The sequence below is a fragment of the Microchirus variegatus genome (assembly GCF_963457635.1).
Source record: "Microchirus variegatus genome assembly, chromosome: 9".
In the NCBI taxonomy this organism is placed as follows: Eukaryota; Metazoa; Chordata; class Actinopteri; order Pleuronectiformes; family Soleidae; genus Microchirus; species Microchirus variegatus.
In genome coordinates, this window is record NC_139810.1 from 19,349,270 (window position 1) to 19,369,500 (window position 20,231).

Below are 20,231 nucleotides of genomic sequence, written 5' to 3' on the forward strand. Positions count from 1 at the left end.
TTCGACAAGAATACTGGTGTTTAAACAAATATGCGTTTTCAAAAGCGCAATTTGAAAGAACACAATTAGCAACTATCAGTTGTTTTGTTTGCGATGGTTCTAAGCCAAGTAAAAAATGCAGCACATAAATATTACAAGCAATTCATGTGTTCAAGTTCTCAACCTTGCAGTTAATGTATTGATGGTGTCTCCTGCGGCAATGCTTAATCCATAACTCAGTAAATATTGTTTGACCTAAAAAACTTAAATTGCAAATCAAATTGCAGTTGTAATATAATGTCATAAAAATTGCAATTTGATATATACTTTTAAACTGCGCCTCAAGTCGGTTGCAGTTACCATGGAGACTTATTCTGTGCAGATAGTCTGGTCCAGATTAGGCTAAACAACAAGGATTTGTTAAAGATCACATAGAGTGGTCCTATCGCACATAATATGTGAGTTATGGAGGTCTACTTACATACATTAACTTAACATGTAACTTAAACCAGCCGATCAGAGACCTCTCCTCACTGAAGCTCTCGTTAGCCGCGCTGCTTCAGACTGAAATCTCACCCCCAGAAGACAGAACTGTCTTGTGATTGGCCAGGTACCTGGAAGTGACGTAATCAGCACGTCAGCTCTCAGAGGTGCAGCTCCCCCCTCTGGAATGGTGGATGCACTGCTACTCATTATCAAAACATTGTTTTGAAGCGGACCTAGACCGCAAGTTCCAATCAACGCTGTTTTTTTTTAAGTGTGTATCTGTGTCATTACCTTGTTTACGAAGCCCTGAAGTTTCGAAACAAACCGTTCAACCACTGCTGAGAACGCTGTGTTTTATTGTAATCTCGAGCTCAGCGAGATCTCTGAAAAAACTTGGTCCGGTTACGTAAACAGTGTAAACACGACTCCCCGCCGCAGTCCCTTTTTTTACGCCTTTGACCCGGAGTCGGAGCAAGTGAAACACCTCCACGACGGACATTCTTCTTCTTCTGCGGTTCAATGTACGCAACCGACTGTGCCCGGACTAGTGCCCGGAGCAGGGGGTTCTGCTGTTCAGGAGAAGTGATCCTCACCTAACGATACCAGGCTTTTTCAGACTGCTTGCAGAGCCAGAGAATACAATAAAACCCAGCGTTCTCAGCAGTGGCTAAACTGTTTTTTTCTGAAACTTTAGGGATTCGTAAACGAGGTAATGGCGCAGATACACACCAAAAGTGTTAATTGGAGCTTCCGTTCTATGGGCGCTTTAATCCTCCTGCTCAGTCCTATCAGGCAGCCGTCACTCACATATAAAAAATAAACGTGATTTACAGTTATTCATGAGCTTCTGAATGTACTTGACCTCAGTTTTATGAGCCCACGTTAAAGTATTACAGACACATTGTGATTCGGTCAATGTTATTTTAATTGTGATCGTCAATATTACTCTTAAATTGGTCATACATTATTGCTGTCAGACGTTTGATCAAAATATCATTGCAGTTGTGGCGGTGATTAGAAACGGCTGAGGTTGCAAAGATAATTTCAAGTAAGTCAAGGGCAAGATATAAAGTCCAGTTTGTGTTATTGGAGGATGTTTTAGATGATTAAGCTCTGATACTTTGAAGGGTTTGTCCGACAAGAGAGAGTTTAGGACGGGTCGAATTCATTGGCGTTTCCTGACAAGTACCTACAGTATATGAGAGGTATCCATTTTCCGGTAATGGTGTCTGTTACCTGTGCAGACTGTTTCACAGCATCACACAGTACGGAGCTGTACAGGAACTGTACCACAGGTAATCTGTGTGGAAACTACGGTTTTTAACATTTTCTTATATTCAATATATATTTCTTATATTCGATGCAGAAAATAGGACTAAAGGCATGATTTGCCGCACTATCTGAACTCTATACTTGGCAATAGAATCAGTGGCAAACACCTCTGTCACCTTCCCTGGCCAGGGAAGATTGTGCTACAATACAAAGGAATTCTAGCCGATTGTGGGGAATGTGAATTCCAGCAAACACGGTCCCCTTTCAGTCATTTCATCATTTCGTTTATCCCCATTACACCGGTTGGCGCATAGGGCAGCAGCAAAATCTCTCCACTTCAATCTGTCTTTGGCCAACTTGCTGGAGCTCCTTCTCTATGGCCTGACGCCATGTCATTTTAGGCCTCCCTCTCTTTCTTTTGCCTTCTGGGGTCCGGTGTAATGTGACTCCTGGGATAGTGTTGATGTTCATTCTGAGGCCAATCCAGGGCCACCTGTGTCTATTGATCGTGTAGTGCATGTCTTCCTGTCGATGAGCTTATTGTTTGAGATGGGTTTTGGGCCAGAATATATCGCTTTCTGTGGTTTTGCACCATTCTGCACCATATAGCAGTGTTGATATTACGCAGCTTTGGTAGATCCAGACTATTGTTCGGATGCTGTATCCCTTACAGTTGCAGTAGGATAGTTCTTTATTCTTCTAAGGATACCTGTGTTTTGTTGTATAAAAATCTACTGTATTCAAAGGCACCCAACCACAGTTTGATTGATATTGCCAACAGTATACGTTTTTTTTTCTTTTGTTGGGCTCAATTGAGCTCTCTTAAGTATTTATATTGAGCTACTTACACATTCTGTCAGTCCACTATTTTTCTCTAATCTTAGCATCTGTATTGCCTTTTTTATGTATCAAGTGTTTTACCTGTTGCTCGCTTGGCCAAAAGAAATATGCAGCATGCACCTTCTCCATTTCACTGCAACAGTGAATCTGTGATCTATCTCAGGGTCTACTTAAAAAAATGTGCACTTATCAGGATTAGTTACACCTGGCTTGACCAAGCCATGCCTTCTCGTCCTGCTTTGCCACTCCTGCAACAGACTAAGCCAAGATGAACTCAGTAGCACGGGTTAAGCCCCGCTTTTATCAGATATCCTCGATTTCTTAATTGTACTTTTGTGCCACTGCCCCCAGGATTCAAACCTAGACATGCCTCGCCTTGCCCAAATATAAAATGGAACAGGAATCTTAATTTTGCCACACAGACAAAAAACATTAGGTCACTCTGATTGTTTTTAACCACAGCACATAGAGTCCAGAATACTGAAAAGTGTTGAGACATGAGTGTGAGAAAAAAGCATGAGATATTTGGGAAAAGCAAAAATGTGTTTTGCCCTCTGACTGCTTAATTCTCTGCGACATAATCCTGACTTGATCTACACTTATTGACAGGGCCACTAAGCCAATCGAATGCTCATTGAGCTTCGCCAAAGGAGGCTGAGTAAAGCAAAAGCTACCTTTAAGTCTTCAGCAATAATTGCTTTCTTTGATCCTTTTCTTCACAGGACAGGGTCCGTGTGGAGGACGGGGTCCTGTCGGCGTCAGTGCTGACACTATCGGACGCCGGCATGTACCAGTGTGTGGCAGAGAATAAACATGGCGTCATATATTTTGCTGCTGAACTGATGGTTTTAGGTAGGGATGGCATTTATCTCTCCCTTAAGTCCTCAAGCCATTGTTGCCAAAGACTCTTAAAGGTCACCCTACTGTCATCCGTAAAGGTTGTCTGGATTAACAGATAATGGGGTCAGCGAGAATCATTTCGTGGGGGTCAAACACATTTAAAAAATAAATACATTTTTGTCTTTTGGGATATTGTGATTTACTTGGATTGGGTGAAGGAACACACATAGAAAAAAAATAATAGAATAATGATTATGTTACAGTTTTTTAATTCACATCATTTTTACCAAAACAGAATGCCAATCACAGATGTGTATAAAAAAAAGGTCTGTTTTAATGATCACGTTGTTATCGAGCTCGTCCTGTGAACTGCACTAAAAATCAGTTTACTGTTTCCCCATCAGCCTCTCCTCCAGACTTCACAGGGAACCTTCTGAGAGCTTTGCTCAAAGCCAAGGCGGGAACAATAGTGGCTTTAGAGTGCAAACCGCAGGCCTTTCCCATCGCCAGCATTTTATGGAAGAAAGGAAACCTGCCTATCCACACCAATGACAGGTAACACGTCAGCCGTCACTGTTCTCAAACAGCTGTTTGACAAAGGTGATCTGTCATGTTTGTACACAAACAAATCAGGCTTTAGATGTTATCAAGTGCTTATTTTGTTTAATTGCTTAATATCCTCTGCACATACACACACACACACTAGGGCTGCGTGCTATAAGTAAAACGTGCAATATACAAGAATACTGCAATGACAACACAGATTGGGGACACAGATTGGGGTAAACACTGTATATAATTGCCATTTTCCAATTATGGTTTGATTTGCAGTGTCACTTTTGCGAGTCAGGGTACAATTATTCACTGTGTAATAGACTTAAAATGGGATGGAGCGCTATCACACATCACCACCCAGTCACTAACTGCTCTGAACAGAAGTTATGAACTGTTTCAAAAAACGACTCATTGCTCGAGCCTAGCTGATATTACTTGTTGGGCTGCAATGATTATTTGATTATTAATCAATTACTGAACGATCAACTATTTAGATTAATTGATTGTTTGGTTTGAGTGTTTTTGTCAAGCTTTCAGATTTTTCAGCTTTGCATGTCTTGTTTTGTTACAGTTGTTTTAATCATGTGTGGCATGAGAGGATGATTTTCTCTTAGGAGAGGACGAGGGCAATTATTCACAAATGGCAGCGCTTTGGATGACAATCAATTATTAAACAAATGCGTCAACTATCGTCTGTTTTGATATTCAGTTAATTGGTGTGTGTGTGTTAAAACAATAATTAAAACAATCTGTCTGATTTTTCTGCCTCTTAAGTGTGAATATTTTCTCGTTTATTTGCACCATATGACAAATAAATCATTAAAACAGAATCATTTTGGTTTGTGAACAAAACAAGACATTTGAAAGCAACATAATTTCCCTTTTTTTAGTTTTAGTTAACACTGGATTCACATTTTTCCAAATGTTCTGGCATTTTACGAACCAAACAAGTACTTGCAGTAGATAAATTGAGAAAATAATAGACATATTAGCTGCAGCCCTTATTAATTGCAATTGTGATTGAACAAGCACTTACGTAAACGGTGTCTTTCTGCTTTGGGTTTGCCACAAGCATAGACACTAAGTAGCCTGTGCAGACACTGAAAACAGTATACTGTGTATTATTTTCATTTTAAACACATGGCCTTATGCATAAAATGATGAATGACAATACATTTTCAATAAATTCTGTAGCCCTCACACTCTGCTTAACTAGGGCCATTCGCATGCAAGATATTGAGCTGCAGACACCCAGCTTTAGAGCTAATGATAAAATGCTTTCATGTGTTTCGCAGATAGAATATAAACCGTTTTTTTTGTTTTTTTTAATCTTTGTTTGTGCTCTCCTGCAGGATCACACTCTCCCCAGATGGAACACTGAGGCTTGCCAACGTTAGCAAGTCTGATGCAGGCAGCTATACATGCTTCGCTAGGAATAGATTTGGCATGTCAAGTACGACGGGAAGGCTTCTTGTTACCGGTAAGCTTCGCTATTAAGTATCAGAATTTTTAAAAATGAGTAAATTTAACGTATGACTCAGTGTGGACTCGAGTCGATAACTGGTGGATAGAAAAGTCGTGAAGCCTCTGTCTTTGTTGTCTTCAGATTTTGTAAGCGTTGGTCACCTAAGCTCAACTCAAGACTCTTATCTTTCAGTTTAATTCATACTGAGGGGTTTGTTGTGGCTGCAACAATGCACTTTGAAGGTGTTGGAGGAAAAATAGTCAATGGTTGTGTTCCTCAAAGCAGTCGAAACAACGCAAATAAAAGTGTTCTGAGTGGAAGCAATGAAAGCATTAGTGTAGAGCTTTTACACACACTGTTATTGTATTGTGTGTGTGTGCATTTCTACTGGAGCAGTTAAGTGTTTTTATTGCTTTTATTAATGTGAAAAGTCAAAATTGTTGTTTTCTGCTAGATCTGTTTTTTTATTTTTTCAGAGGTGCAAAGCCACGACCCAGACTTTGATTATTACTAGATAATGAACTGAAGGGACACTTCTTACATGTAGCATCGCATATTCCTTGAAAGTCAATATAAAGTAGAATGAGAGAGTGCAAAACGCTCTCCTTTTGGTTTGTACCATCTTTATTCCAGCACAACGTAGTCAAATGATGGTCGACTTTGAAGTTGTGCCTCTCATTTTTGTTCTGGGAGCACGAAGGAGCCCATTACATGAGGTTTTATCAGATCTGCAGTGTATTATAATTGCTATCAGGATTTCAGGAGATTATTCTAGCCTTGTCAGCCTCGAGTATTAGGCCTTTTTAGTGGTGGCAGGCTGCGTGTTATCACATTATCCCACATTCATGAGGCCTTCCTTTATCTAGGAGATAATACTGGATGCCTTCCACTGCATGTATTACAGAACAGGCTCTTGTGATCCAGCAAGTGTCTTTTCACTTGTGTGCTTCAGCATCAAAAAATCAGCAAAGAATTGCTCATCTCCGTGCAGTGAAATGTCTCATTTTCTGTGTGAGACTGGCAGGCGGCCCCTGTCAGAAATGACTCCCACTCATGATGTGTTGTTTTTTTTTTTTTTGTTGTTTTTTTTTTTCTCCCAAACCAGATCCGACTAGAATCCTCCAGGGTCCGGTGGACATGGAGATCATTGTGGGCGAGAGCATAGTGTTACCATGTCAGGTTGCCAGCGACCCTGTCCTTGACGTTTCTTTCTCCTGGGCCTTCAACGGACAGCTCATCGCCAAGGGAGATGGTCACTTTGAGTTAGTGGGCGGGGTGAGTGACCCGCCGTCCTACTTCTTCAAAATGTGAATGGGCGTTTGGCTCCTCTTTACCTCCGTTATTTGTTTAATCCCAGTCACTACACTCTTAGAAATGAAAGTGCTAAGTAGAACCATATAAGGTTCTTCGGCTTGTCCTCATAGGAGAACCCTTTTTGGCTCCCGGGAAGAAACTTTTTATAAAGGTTCCACCTGGAACCCTCTTGGAAGGTTCCACCAAGAACCATTTTTTAAAACCCTTTATTCAGGAAAGGGGTTTTAAAGGGTTCTCTGGATCAAAATGGTTCTTACTGAAACCATTAGTGTTACCAAGAACCCTGGGAGAACCCTTTCTTTGGGAAAGGGTTTTTCAGAAGGAAATGGTTCCAGGTAGAACCTCAGCCCTTGTAGAAAGACTCTTTTGGAACCCTTATTTCTAAGAGTGTAGTTAAAAGAGGCAGCTGTGAGAGAGATTGGGTGGATTTATTGTCACAGTTTGCATTATTATTTTTTCCTTTCCTGTTATTCTTTGGAGGCATTTTAGGCTGTTTGAACCTGTGAAAGAAAGTGCTGTTAGACTGTTCAGGTCCTATAAAGCCGTGTTTCCATTATGGCACAGTATGGTAGGGTTTGGAACTGTAAAGCCCTCAGACTGAGAACAGTACCTGGTAGTACTTGGTAGTCGGGATGTGCGCTGTGCCCGGTGGCTGTGTCAGCAACATAGGTAGCATGATGGGGAATTGATAGAAAGACGGCATAACTCTCCAATCGTATGTTGGTTTTTAGGGATGAGCTGAGTCCCATGCATGTTTCACTAAGCACAGTCTGTAAATATATAAATAAGAATCAGCAGCAGCATTTTAGCTGAGTCATGTTGTGGGCTGTTTAATTCTCCTTTATTGGAGAAGGATGTTTATTACACAGTTGGAGAATTATGGCACAAATGTGATGTTTACAGCTTCATGGTTTGAAAAGCCTGAAGAGACTGCAATCGGACTGATATCGGTATCAGAAAGAATACTAGGTATCCCTAGTTGGTGTCAAAATACGCTTCCAGCTTAAAAATTACGATGTGGACAATATGTTATGGGTAACAGCCATTGTGACAGGTTTGAAGTAATCTATTTTTTTAATACTTGGTCTGCCCACTTCAACATACAGTGGTCTGCTGCACAGCGCGGCATAACAAAAAAGGGAATGAACACTATTCAAGGTGTCATCGTTTAAAGGAATGAAAGCGTGGCAGAAATGCCAAAACACTTTGAGAACACACTCAAACCCCTTTTAAAATGACTGATTCATTCAGTGTGTGACAATGTTCTTATCTGAAGAGACTCCTTGCCTAGAAATGCTACAATGTGCCCAATCTAAAGGCATTATGAACTTTACTTGAGGAATTTCATTCCCGTCATTAAACCATGCCGGCTCAACTGCCACATTTCTCAGCCAATGCCAAGAGAAGAATTTCACCACTAATGTTCCATTTGCCACTTACAGGTGTCCTTTCAGATGAGATTCTCGAAGGTCCATTTTTCTTTTCCCCCCTTTCACGTCAAGCAAAAACCACGCAGCTGAACTATGCGTGTAGTTCCTCGCTACAGGTCTCCAAGGTCATGGCGATGACCTCTCAAAAATGCGAGCGAAATAGCAGAGGCCTTGTCGCTCACAAAAGACTCTCTTTGCTGCTCGCACTTTTTGTGATCCTTTCCATCTGAGCTTGAACATCTGTAGGTTCTCTCACATTCTGAAATGTTTCACTGCATTTGCTTTTACGGCTCTGGGTCCATAAGAAGAGTCAAGATATACAGTATATAGTGTGGGAAAAAATCTTCGATTTAAAATGTCTTTTAACCTATTAAGGCCTGAAGCGCCTGGAAAAAAATGTCTCTAAAACCTGAGCTTCAATGCCTACTAAATGACTGACTTCTCAGCCTCTGTAGCAGATATAGGAACACAATTCAAAGAGTATTTGAGAGCTCACACCTGTGGCTTTCCTGTGAAATTTAGTTTATTTAGATACAAAAATGTAAAAGTAAACTATTTTCAATTAAAAAACAGTAAGAAAATAAAGTAATATCAACTTGTGTCAGTGCCTTGATTTAGTCCTGATGGAGTGTGAAGAATGTAATACAGTAACAGTGACAGTGATGATGCTTACAGCGCTGTGGCATCTGCAGGTAAATCCACTGTCACCCCTGCTGCGCGGTTGTAAACACTCCGTCGATTACGGTGGTATTTATCGTCGTTATCGCCGACCTCGTCGTCTTCAAACATAATTATGTCTTAACCATAAATCCGGGTCGATTCGTTCGCCGCTTTCGAAGTTATCAGTGATGACGTCATCGAAGACGAAACTCGCTTTTTGACGAATTTCAAAACAATGTCGCGAGGAACCCTTATACCCCCCGAAAATTGAAGTATCCGATTTACCGGTAGAGTAAAATGCGCAGTCGCTCTCCCGGCGTCAATGGTAGAAATGCGGCGACGCTTTCCCGTCGTCGATGGGTTAAAAACAGACCAGGTTTTCCCCACGTGTCGGAAACTGCTGTGGCGCCGTAAGCGTGCTCCACTAAATGTTTTAATAAGCTGTCACTAGGTCTGCTGTCTTTTCATGTTACATAAGGCTTTCTTTCCTCCTTGGTAGAGAACAGCAGGAGATCTGATGATCAGAAACATTCAGCTTTACCATGCCGGCAAATATATCTGTGTGGTGGACACAGACGTGGAGAGCCTGTCAGCTGTGGCTGTATTGATTGTGAAAGGTAAGAACGCCTCCTTTTATACTCTGCAGTCACCAATTATAACATGGCTTTGTACGGGCAGTATTGTTGAAATGGAGGAAATAATCCAGATTTGACTGTAAACCAGACAAATTATTCAACAAGGCTGTGGTAGGGAAACATTTGGGGGGGGGGGGCTTTACTGACAACAAGAAAAAATTATTATACGTTATGTTCTCGTCGTCGTTTAAAATCAAATGGGTTTTGTTTGAGCCTGTGAATGCAGACTCATAACCCGATGAAAATCATTCTCGATATCACCAGAAGTCTCTTTTTTATGTCTTTCTTATTTCTAGTAGTCGCGTGATTATATCGAACAGAAGAGGTTTGCCTTTCTTTTATATTGCACTCAGGGACAATAGCGCAAGTAAAGAACTTGAGCAGACTGTGTGAAATCATAAAAAAAATATGAGATTTCTTCTTCCCCACCCCCTCCCCCCCTTTCCAATTTAAATGTACAATTTTCAGTGTTGCTGCAATGAACTTGACAGATGAATGTTTAGATGCCTGTCTGCGCTCACTCGTGCAGTATGTATGGCTCCTGAGAGACACGGTTATTGGGAGCTACGTTCGGGGCAGAAACAAAAACAGAACAACTTTGGCGATCGTGTTTCAGGGAGTGTCAGGTTTTGGATTGTGTGCAGATTGAGAGGTCGGATGTTTCTGGCTTTGATCGATACGCCAAATAGCCCAGCAAATTGACACAACATATGTTAAATGTCAGATGAGGTGAGGGATGATTTTGATGTCAGGATTTGAAAAGGTTGGATCCATATCTGTTGTCTTTTAAAGATACTCTGCGGTGATTCACTTTGGCATGTTGAAGATCTCTAAAGGCAAATGGCATTAATAAGCCCTCCTTTCCAACTGGCTGACGACTAAGAGGAAATCGTCTTTCGACTTGAAGCAATATCAAGGCCCTGGGAATGGATTGCCCTGCTCATTGACTGGAGAGAAACTTGTTGATGACTCAGGCTGTGCATTATTTACACGCCCTGCTCACGGCAGCTGTCGTGAGTGTCTCGTTGCTCGTTGGATCAAAGGGCTTTAAATGTTGAGGGAGGCAAAGCAAAAACAAGTCGCGGCAGGTAAAGATTCAGTCTAACCCGACGGACTGTGGCCACATGTCAATTAGTTGCTGAGCAGTCGTTATTTCCATCCCATTCCGCTTCTGTTAGACTCATGACCCATGAAGAGCACGGGTGAACGACAATGATCTGCACCATGCTAAGCGTGTACAGCCAACATACATGTTCCCTTCCCCCAGTCTTTTCACTAGAACTAAAGCATTATAAAGTAAGATTGGGGGAGGACAAATTCTCCTTTGACAGTAAACTGGTTTGAAGATGTTCTTATTTTGTGCTTTGGTGAAACACAGATTAACATTTTACACCATTTTCTGCTTTCGAACTACCGGGAATTACTAGAACTACCAAGGGCAGTCATTTTGACTACTCATACTTATACTCATGCACATCATTTCGATAATCAAAGTACAAACTGAACGTAAATAGATATGTAATGTGAATAAAGGTGAGTAAATATGAGGAAACAGAAAAAAGACGTCAGACGATCCAACGGACCACTCTATCCCTGAAGCTGCATCTCTCCGTCATACTCGGCCTCATTCATGATCTGAGCTAATAGAGCTAATGCCTCTTGGACATTAATTTTCCTTCTTGAAGTCATCATTAGTTGTTTTGTTTATGCTAGTTTACAACCAAGCTACCAGTAGTTACGGTGACATCTTCAAGGGGCGGGGTCAGTATCCAAAAATAGACATGTGACATGATTTATAACACGTACCGTCAAATTGACGGCTATGGTAGTTAAAGGTAGACATGACCAGAACATTTTTTGCGTTTTTGTTGTTTTGATAATTTAACCTTGTTAAAACAATACATACACATATTTAGGAAAAGTCAGGGACCCGTGGTCTCATATGTTTAAATTCAACAAAGTTATCACCCTACAAAAATCAACTGCCCTTGGTAGTTCTAGTGTTAATGAATAAACTGAAATGTATCTTCAGTTGCAGCCCTAATTATCAGCCAAAAGCACTTAAATGATCAAACGTAAAAGTGACCGTGATCTGTTATTACAGATCAGTATGGATGCATCACTTTATATTTTTTTATCTGGTAGAATTTCAACTACTTTTACCCTCTTTTTTTTAACTGATATATAATTGCAGTCTAGTAATTTGTACCGCATTACCCATATCTTCTGTAATTTAATTTAATTTGAACAAGATAATATGTTAGTAAGGAGGTGCAAATGAATACAATTTGTGGAAAAAAAAAAAAACAGAAATTAACCCACACAAATAAAAAAGTGCTGTGAGTGCCTCTGTCCTTGGAACGGGCACATTTTCATCTTTCCAGACGAAAAAGAAAACTGTTCCATGTTGCGCGGATTATCTCAAAGTGCTGACGACACTGGATTCAGATGTTTGTTTGTTATTTCAAAGCCACTACAACATTTTACATTCACCGACCATTTCTTTTGAGATGGAGAAATCTCTCCGAGCTGAAAACTGTCCTCCGAGGTGAGAGAAAAAAAAAAAACATTTAGTCCTAGCGTCTTTCTGTGGCTGCTCTTAACATCTGCTTCAGAATGCAGTTTTAATGTTAGGACAACAGTGTGAATAATGCACGACTCATTACGATTACGGTCGTATCAGAGCGAGCGGCAGGAACAGTGTCAACACGGTCTGTATATGTTTCGTACACTGTGTTGACATTTAAGATTAGGATCACAATCATGGCAGCTATTGATATTATAGGCCATAAACACATCATTGTAATTGTGTGATATTAGCTGGTGACAGTGGCTCAGTAATTCTGCTGGATGTGATTGCCACGCTTTTACTCTGCTCCTCTCACAGCATTGAAGGTCAATACCGACAATTGCTCCTGACACTGAGACTTTTGAGTGATCAATCTGGTTTGTTGTTTGTTTTGTTGTGGGTTTTTTTTTTTTACCACTGCGGTTTTTGGATTCCACTCCATGATGTTTCCCAAACACTTAAGTGGTTACAGAGAAGGTCACGTCATACAGACAGCATCGTTGTCGTTAGTGTGGAAAACCACTTGGTGAGCACTTGGTGCTCGTTTGACAGCTGCATCATCATCGTTGATCATCCTGGTTCGACACTATGTGGTTTAAAATACACCTCAGTGCAACACTGCTAATACAACACTGTACAACCGTACGTCATTTTTCATTCCCTTCTGCTCCGACAGGCTAATATTCACTCCACATCAGAACAATACGAGTGTGTCTAAAAGGGTTCTTAATGATAATACAGCCATATATTCATTTACGCCGTGCCATGTTCTCAATAAAAGCCCAAACAGTCTGTCCATATTAATCACAGATTATTCCAACACCCCCAAGACACTGACAGCACTATTTTGCCTCAGCCAATGAAATATAATTAAGAGGAAAAGGGAATTGATCCTTGATTCTTTGCTCCAAGACTGCTTTATGTTTAATGATGTCTGTGTTTTAAAGTTTCTTTTTTTTTATTTTTTTATTAAGAGCTGCTAATGAGTTTTACAAAGATCAATATCTGTAAAGTCGGTGCTTGAAGGCCAAATGTTTGAGTGCAGCTCATTTGAGACTGATGTAAAAAAATAAAAAATAAATAATGCTGAACACACGCCGAAGTATTTACATTTGCATTTATACTAACAATAACAAACTGCACTTAAATCATAAATACAAAATCAGTTCTGTGTGATTTAAGCGCATTGGTCGTTTATTAAAATAATCATTTCACGCTTTAATAATTTATATCGTTGTATTCCCGAATTAGAAACCACTTCAGAGCCAGCGAGGAGAGTGAGCAGAGCTGAGGGCGTTATTATTCTGCGGCCTTTCTCACAGCTCTCCAGTGGTCTATTATTTCTGATGAGCTGACACCTTCATTAGAACAGCAAACAGTGGATGAGGCCAAAGTAAACCATCACACCACTTAATTGGCCGAATAATGAAAATAAATGATAGAACTCTGGTCTTTTTTCATCTTTTACCTTTTAATTTGACTCCCGGCATCTGCTTACATCTACCATTTCATCGATCACTTACCGGGAGGACCACGGAAAGGGAAGGATTACAAGTCGGGTGAATGTTGGTAGATAAATCTTAAATTAACGTTTTGCTTTTGCCATTGATTTCAAAATAGAGGCTTTGGTGTTCTGAGCTGCAGACTGAGGATGAATCTGACTTCATCTAGATTCATTTATTCATTTATTTTGAGTAGGCTGGTTGCACATTAATGAACATCAACGTGTGAAATGCCAGATTATGTGCTTATTTACATATGTAGCCGCTTGGCAGGCTGATGGAATAAGCCAAATTGTACGTACGTAAGAAGGGAAAAACAAAAAAACAACAAATAAGAAAGAGGCAGCGTAGGCTGTGATTCCAGTTAACTGGGACAGACTACTAACTATTTAAAATATGTGACACAGTCAGGGAAATAAGGAAGTTTGCACTGTGATTTTCAGGATGGTTAAGGGACCAAAATGTAAAGTGACTGGTGCTGAAGAATTGTATTGCACATAGATTTTTAAAGATGCTCGAAATGAATTACCCATTGCCCTCGTTTCTTATTGCACTTAAATTTAGGAGGAAATGGAGGAAATTGCACATGCACATACATATATATATATATATGTATGCATATATATGTATGTATGTATAAATATATATATATATATATATATATATATATATATATATATATATATATATATATATATATATATATATATATATATATATATATATATATATATATATATATATATATATATATATGCTTTTCAGGTTTGTGTGAGTGTACACATAAACTCCGTAATCCCATCTGCGAGAACCTCACTGTGTCCATTCCTTTGATTGAGCCAGGCCCCCCCAGCCCACCCGACTCAGTGACTGTGGAGGAGGTGACAGACAGCACAGCCCAGCTGACCTGGAGCCCCGGCAGAGACAACGGAAGCCCCATCACCGACTACCTCATACAGACCAGGACTCCCTTCACTGTGGGCTGGCAGAGGGTTAACACTGGTAGGCAGCACTTAAAGAATGAATTTTTTTCATGCGCCGTTACGATGATAATTCATGAAGCCCTGCAGGGAAATACTCCCTATTTCTCACCCGCCCCCCCGCTACAGCAAGGAGGTTGAGGAGTAGGAAAGCAGACGCTGCACGTTTCTTTGGACAAATGCATTTCCCAAATGGGTTTTAAAGCAGAAATGTGTGGTTTTGGTTCTACTAATTTGACAGATACTGTAGATCAGTCATTCTCAGAGACTGGGTCAGGACCCACAGATTAGATGCGGGAGAATTTTTTTGGGGGGCGCCAGATAAATTAGCTGAATAATTTCCAGTCTTACATATACATATATACACAGTAATCCTCAAACATGGCCTTGTTATGAATTTTAATATGAATTGGGTCATGATGCTTTTTCATGTAAAAAAAAAAAAAAAAAACTGGGTCCCCATGTAAAAGATTTGGGTAATTGGACTTCTTTTATTATTTTTATTTGTTGCCTATTGTCAAAAAAGGCAATAGAAATAGAATAAAGTGACATATTTTACAAATCATATATATACACAGTGTCGTGCCTATCTGTGGAATAAATAATAATAATATGACGCGCAGTAGTAACAGTCCGCAAAGAAATGGAAAATTAAAAGAAAAAAAAGAACCCAGGCTTATTAAAGCTGCTATTATTAATATTAGATGAAATTAAAAAATTATAATAAATGAGAAACACGTTGGCTGTAAGGATTAACCCAAATGTCAATTCGATTGTGGACCAGTCTGTGTTGCTTAAGATTGATTGCGTGTCTTTTTTCATTTATAATGCCATAAATATGCCTAATGCTGCTTTATTATAATTTCACATAATCTGTTTTTTTCCTCTGTTGTTAAGTATTTGTTTTTTTGTTTTTTTTCACCCAAGTCCCTGAGGTAATTGATGGGAACACACTGACGGCCACTGTGGTGGATCTCAACGCCTGGGTGGAGTATGAGTTTCGGGTTTTGGCCAAGAACAGTGTTGGTGTCGGGGAGCCCAGTCCGGTGTCTGTCAAGACCCGCACAGAGGATGCAGGTGGAGTGAATTTCCTCTGGTTCAATTAGATGTACATAAATCAAACTATCATCATCACCTATTATACCTCTGTTACTTCCTGTACAATTTGGAGAAGCCTCCCTATATCCTCTCCAAAGGTGTGATTAAGCTCTGTGTTGTGTAGTTCCCGATGCAGCGCCGGGTGATGTCGGTGGAGGAGGAGGGAGCAGGTCTGAACTGGTCATCACATGGGAGGTAAGTCAACAGTCTTATGTTACAGTCTCTACCTCAGAGTGGCTGCAATTAGTTTTTTTTTCATATTCTTGAATGAAATGCTAAATATTTCTTGTTAAATAAAAGGTCCTGCTCCTGTTTGTTCCTGCAGCTGTCATAAATGCTCTGGGTCAAGTGATGCCTGGAGCTGCAGTTGTTGTAATAGTGCTCTTCTTGTACAAATAATACTCTTAGTTAAATGGGAAATTCAAGACCTTTGTTTATAATGGCGTGTTTCCACCGGCTCGCCTTGCCTTGGCACAGCACGGTTAAGTTGCGTTTCCACTAGCATATTATCTGGTACCAGGTACTTTTTTTTTAGGATGTTCCAAGCGAGCTGAGTAGGTACTATCCGTCAGAGGTGGAAAAAGTACTAAAATATTGTACTCAAGTAAAAGTACCAGTACTTTGATGAAATATTACTCAAGTAGAAGTAAAAAGTAGTTCATTTGAAATGTACTTTAAGTAAAAGTTACTTAGTTACTTTGCGTGGGTGAGGGTTTGTGAGGGTAGTAGAAATATGACAAGGGGTGAGAAATCCAAAACTATTTTGGAGCTCACGCGCCCGGCGCGACACAGGATATTACGTCACTTTTGGCACGTGTTCACATTCGTATAATCACATCATCATTCGTCTGGTTCTGGTGTATATTTTCCCCCTGTAGGTCTTCATTGTGCTGAATTTTTATTTTTAATCAGTAACGGATAGGATTTATGAAGTACAATACTTGAGTCAATACGTACTCAAGTAAAATACCAAATCCTGATTTTAAAACGACTTAAAAAATACAAAATACACAAAAAAAGTATTCAATACAGTAACTTGAGTAAATGTATTTCGTTACTTTCCACCTCTGCTATCCGTAACGTCGTCAGACTGCCGTGCACTGATTGGTCAGAGTGCCGTCACAGAAAGAGACATCCGACACAATAATCAAACCAAACAAAGCCAAAAAAAACCATAGACATATTATACCCTATTTCTACAAGTTAGCGTAGTTCCCTGGTGTCCTAATGAACATGTCTGTGACATGCTTTGGTCAAAATACCACAAGGATGAAGCATCACAGCAGTTCAATCACCCTGCCAAAACAGCCCTGTTCAGAACGCTCGGTTTTGAGTGCCTGTCAGCGTCACTGAGGCTCCAGCAGCTAACAGCATTTGGAAAAGCGATCGTTTGTTTGTCATATATAAAATGTATCCACTGGACACGTAAATCCTCTGAGGCTGAAAGTTTGTGTAGAACTCTGTGCTGCAGTCAAGAATAGGACACTTTGTGGACTTCCGCTCTTCTGGATTGCTCTCGCCTGCACTAACTCTAACCCCGCGTTTTTTTAGGGACAAATTGGAGATCCGCCCCACACAACAATTTCAGGAATGTATCAGTCTGATGTCAGATACCCTACGGAAGTCAACATTGCGTGTTTCATCTTCTGTACTTAGACTGAGGCGGACCACAAAAACATGACTGAGTCATCTTTTTTATACACTTTGCCTACTCATAGGGCCATATTTCCACATATAAGTATTAAAATCATTCAAAAGTTCAAAAATGTCCCTTTTAACGAAATGTGGGTTAGTATCCAACAATTACCAGTGAAATGTCTAAATGTTCCTTCCTAATCGGCGGCGCACCAGTTTGCGGCGGCCCAGAGCTCTCTTGCGAAGAGAACGACTCGTTGAATGGTACCTGTACTGTATAATGACAAATTTCCCCCCAGGGGGGGAAAATAAAGTATTCTGATTCATAAAGTCTCAATAACGTGATTCTAAGCCGTCCTGTGATGACCCCGACCCTCGTTGAGGAGGTACTGTTGTAATGGAAACCGTGTAGAGGCGAGCCGTTGCGAGGCAGGGCAAGGCGAGCTGGAACCATGTCGTGGAAACGCGGAATCGGTCAAAGTGATAGATTCAGCCGACAGCTGTGACATGGTGGCAGTGGATATAATCTAATCCTAAGGGGTCAGCCGTGACATTCTACGGTATGTCTACTTATTTTCACCAGTTAATGGCAACATCGCTGGAGCACCGTCACATACTAACACAGCCGTATTTATAAACTTAGAGCCCAGACTGAAAAAATTTCCCTTTAAAGAGTCTGCATGAAAGCCACCAACAATATATAAACAAGGAACAACAGTCAAGCTGTCAGGCTTGGATCTGTGGTGAATTACTGCTGTTGTTGAAATAAACCGCAGAGCTGAAAAAAAACACACAGATATTGCAGAAGTCATTAGGCGGCTAAAGCTATCTCCTTATTTGAATTATTCTCATTTCATTAAATACAGAAATAAGTTCAGATTTTTAAAAGCTGCACGGACGCTCTGTCTGTAATGAGTTTAGTTTTTTTTTCCTTTTTTCTTCCTTTTAATGGCATTTTACTGCTCATTTCATTTCGTCAGGTGGGTCACAAAAGCAATTTGTGGGTCATGTGCTTCTTTGGGCGTCATGAGAGCGGGTGGTGATTGTGTCAGCCCAGCGGCGGGGTGAACGTGAGTGGTTTTTGTATATGTTTTAATATCACTATAGTTTTGTGTTTCACTCTCAGCCTGTCCCCGAAGAACTACAGAATGGTGAGAGCTTTGGTTACATCATTGCTTTCCGTGCCTTCGGAGAAGTCAGCTGGACCCACGTGGCCACCTCTGCCCCCGGAGCGGCGCGCTACGTGTACCGCAACGACAGCATCACGCCCTTCTCTCCGTTTCATGTCAAGGTTGGCACTTACAACAGCAAAGGACAGGGTCCCTTCAGCCCGGTGGTCACCATCTACTCTGCAGAGATAGGTACGGGGGATGAATGCGAGTGGGATGTTTTCAAAGTTACAAAGATTTTTTCCTTTTCTTCAAAAGGACAAAGATCATGGAAATGGTTTTATTGCATCGACATGAAAGTGCTCGAAACCTGTTTTGAAATAAAACTGTTTACAAAACGGAGCACATTCATGTGAGGACACGCCGAGTGCCTCTAAATATCGCCGCTCTTCTGAATGGTCGCGCCATTGTGAAAAATCAGTTGGCATTTAGATCTGTGGTCCTTCTCAACATGCTGAGAGCAGGTCAGCGTGTAGTGGGGTGTCTGTTGTTCTCCAACAGCACCAGTGTGCTATGGTTCACCCAAGCAGAGAACAAGAGTGCTCTGCCGTTTGTAAATGTAACAATGGAAGAGATTTGTTCTGTGTGTGTGTGTGTGTGTGTGCCCGAGCAGCAGTGCTCAGTCTCCTCTTGTCTGTTTTCAGAGCCAAGTGGGATGCCAGCAGGCGTTTGGGCCAGAAGTGTCTCAGCCTCTGAGATTGAGGTGAATTGGCAGGCGCTCTCCTTCACCCCTGAAAGGGTTCTGGGCTATGAGGTACATCTTACTATTTGAAATGGAAATAGAAATCGCACACAACACAAATTCAAACGCCTATCATCGACCCCGCTGTGACCTCACTTTCCCGAACTTTGTGTCGTCGCACAAATATCTGTTTTTTAGCCAAGATTATACAGTTCTTACTGCCAACGTGGGAGAAAACATGTCCATGTTGCTTTAATGTTTGCAAAATGGTTGTGGGATATCGGCGACGAGCCTCGTTATAAACTGTGCTGTTATACTATTCCAGATATCACGTCAGAGTAGCAAGAGGAAGTGCATAATATCACACGAGGAGCTGTTTCTGAAAACTGCCTACGATTGATAACAGAGCTGCACCACGGGAATGGATCTTAAGTCTCGTCATTGTTCTCCAAATAAATTAGGACTATTAAAGTATTAATTTGCAGAGAGATTGCGTTCTCTCTTACCTTCAAAAACTGGGACACCCAAATTGCTTTGTCTGTTTGCTTCAGACTGAATAATCGGGCTTTAATGTAGCGTGTTGTTGTTCCTTTTGCTCAAAGATGTCTCAATATTTTCATGTGCCAAAGTAAAGTTTTTTTTTGTCCCAGTTTTCCATCTGAGCTGCCTCAGTAATGTCAGCATCAGCAAACACTGAATAATGACAACAAAATCACAGAAAACAAGATGTGAACAAAATCGCAGATATCACTCTAAATGCATATTTTTAGTTAGATGTTACATTCCACTTTGATCCAAGTCTAAAACCACTTGGATGGGGATTTATCAGCGCGCTGTAGTGCTGGAAAAGAACATTTGTTGTTAATATTGATGATTTTAACTGTCAATACGTTGAGGATTTTGATTGTTGATTGGCCATAACATCAACTCGGTCTCTGGGAAATTGTAATTAACATTTTCTTTATTTTATTTCTGTCATATTATTGATCCGATTGTTAATTGATTTATCGGAAAATCTATAGATGTCGCAGCCGGGGAAAACTAAAGGTTAATTTCTGCCCTTTTGTGCCGTCTTTCTGATTTTTGAACAACAGCAAAACAACAAAAACAACAGTGAAAC

General features: G+C 40.6%; 1 protein-coding gene across 1 annotated transcript in view; it reads left to right on the top strand.

The window, feature by feature from the left end:
• Positions 1-20,231, top strand: part of cntn3a.2 (contactin 3a, tandem duplicate 2) — a gene marked incomplete at both ends in the record, with an annotated part of 34,872 nt that overhangs the window by 10,914 nt on the left and 3,727 nt on the right. Inside the window, 10 exons of the mRNA XM_083895635.1 lie at positions 3,300-3,429; positions 3,822-3,972; positions 5,325-5,452; positions 6,543-6,712; positions 9,341-9,458; positions 14,391-14,549; positions 15,455-15,604; positions 15,750-15,820; positions 18,387-18,621; positions 19,074-19,183. Of these exons, the coding sequence (XP_083751761.1) occupies positions 3,300-3,429; positions 3,822-3,972; positions 5,325-5,452; positions 6,543-6,712; positions 9,341-9,458; positions 14,391-14,549; positions 15,455-15,604; positions 15,750-15,820; positions 18,387-18,621; positions 19,074-19,183 (1,422 nt within the window). The remainder of the gene's footprint in view (positions 1-3,299; positions 3,430-3,821; positions 3,973-5,324; positions 5,453-6,542; positions 6,713-9,340; positions 9,459-14,390; positions 14,550-15,454; positions 15,605-15,749; positions 15,821-18,386; positions 18,622-19,073; positions 19,184-20,231) is intronic.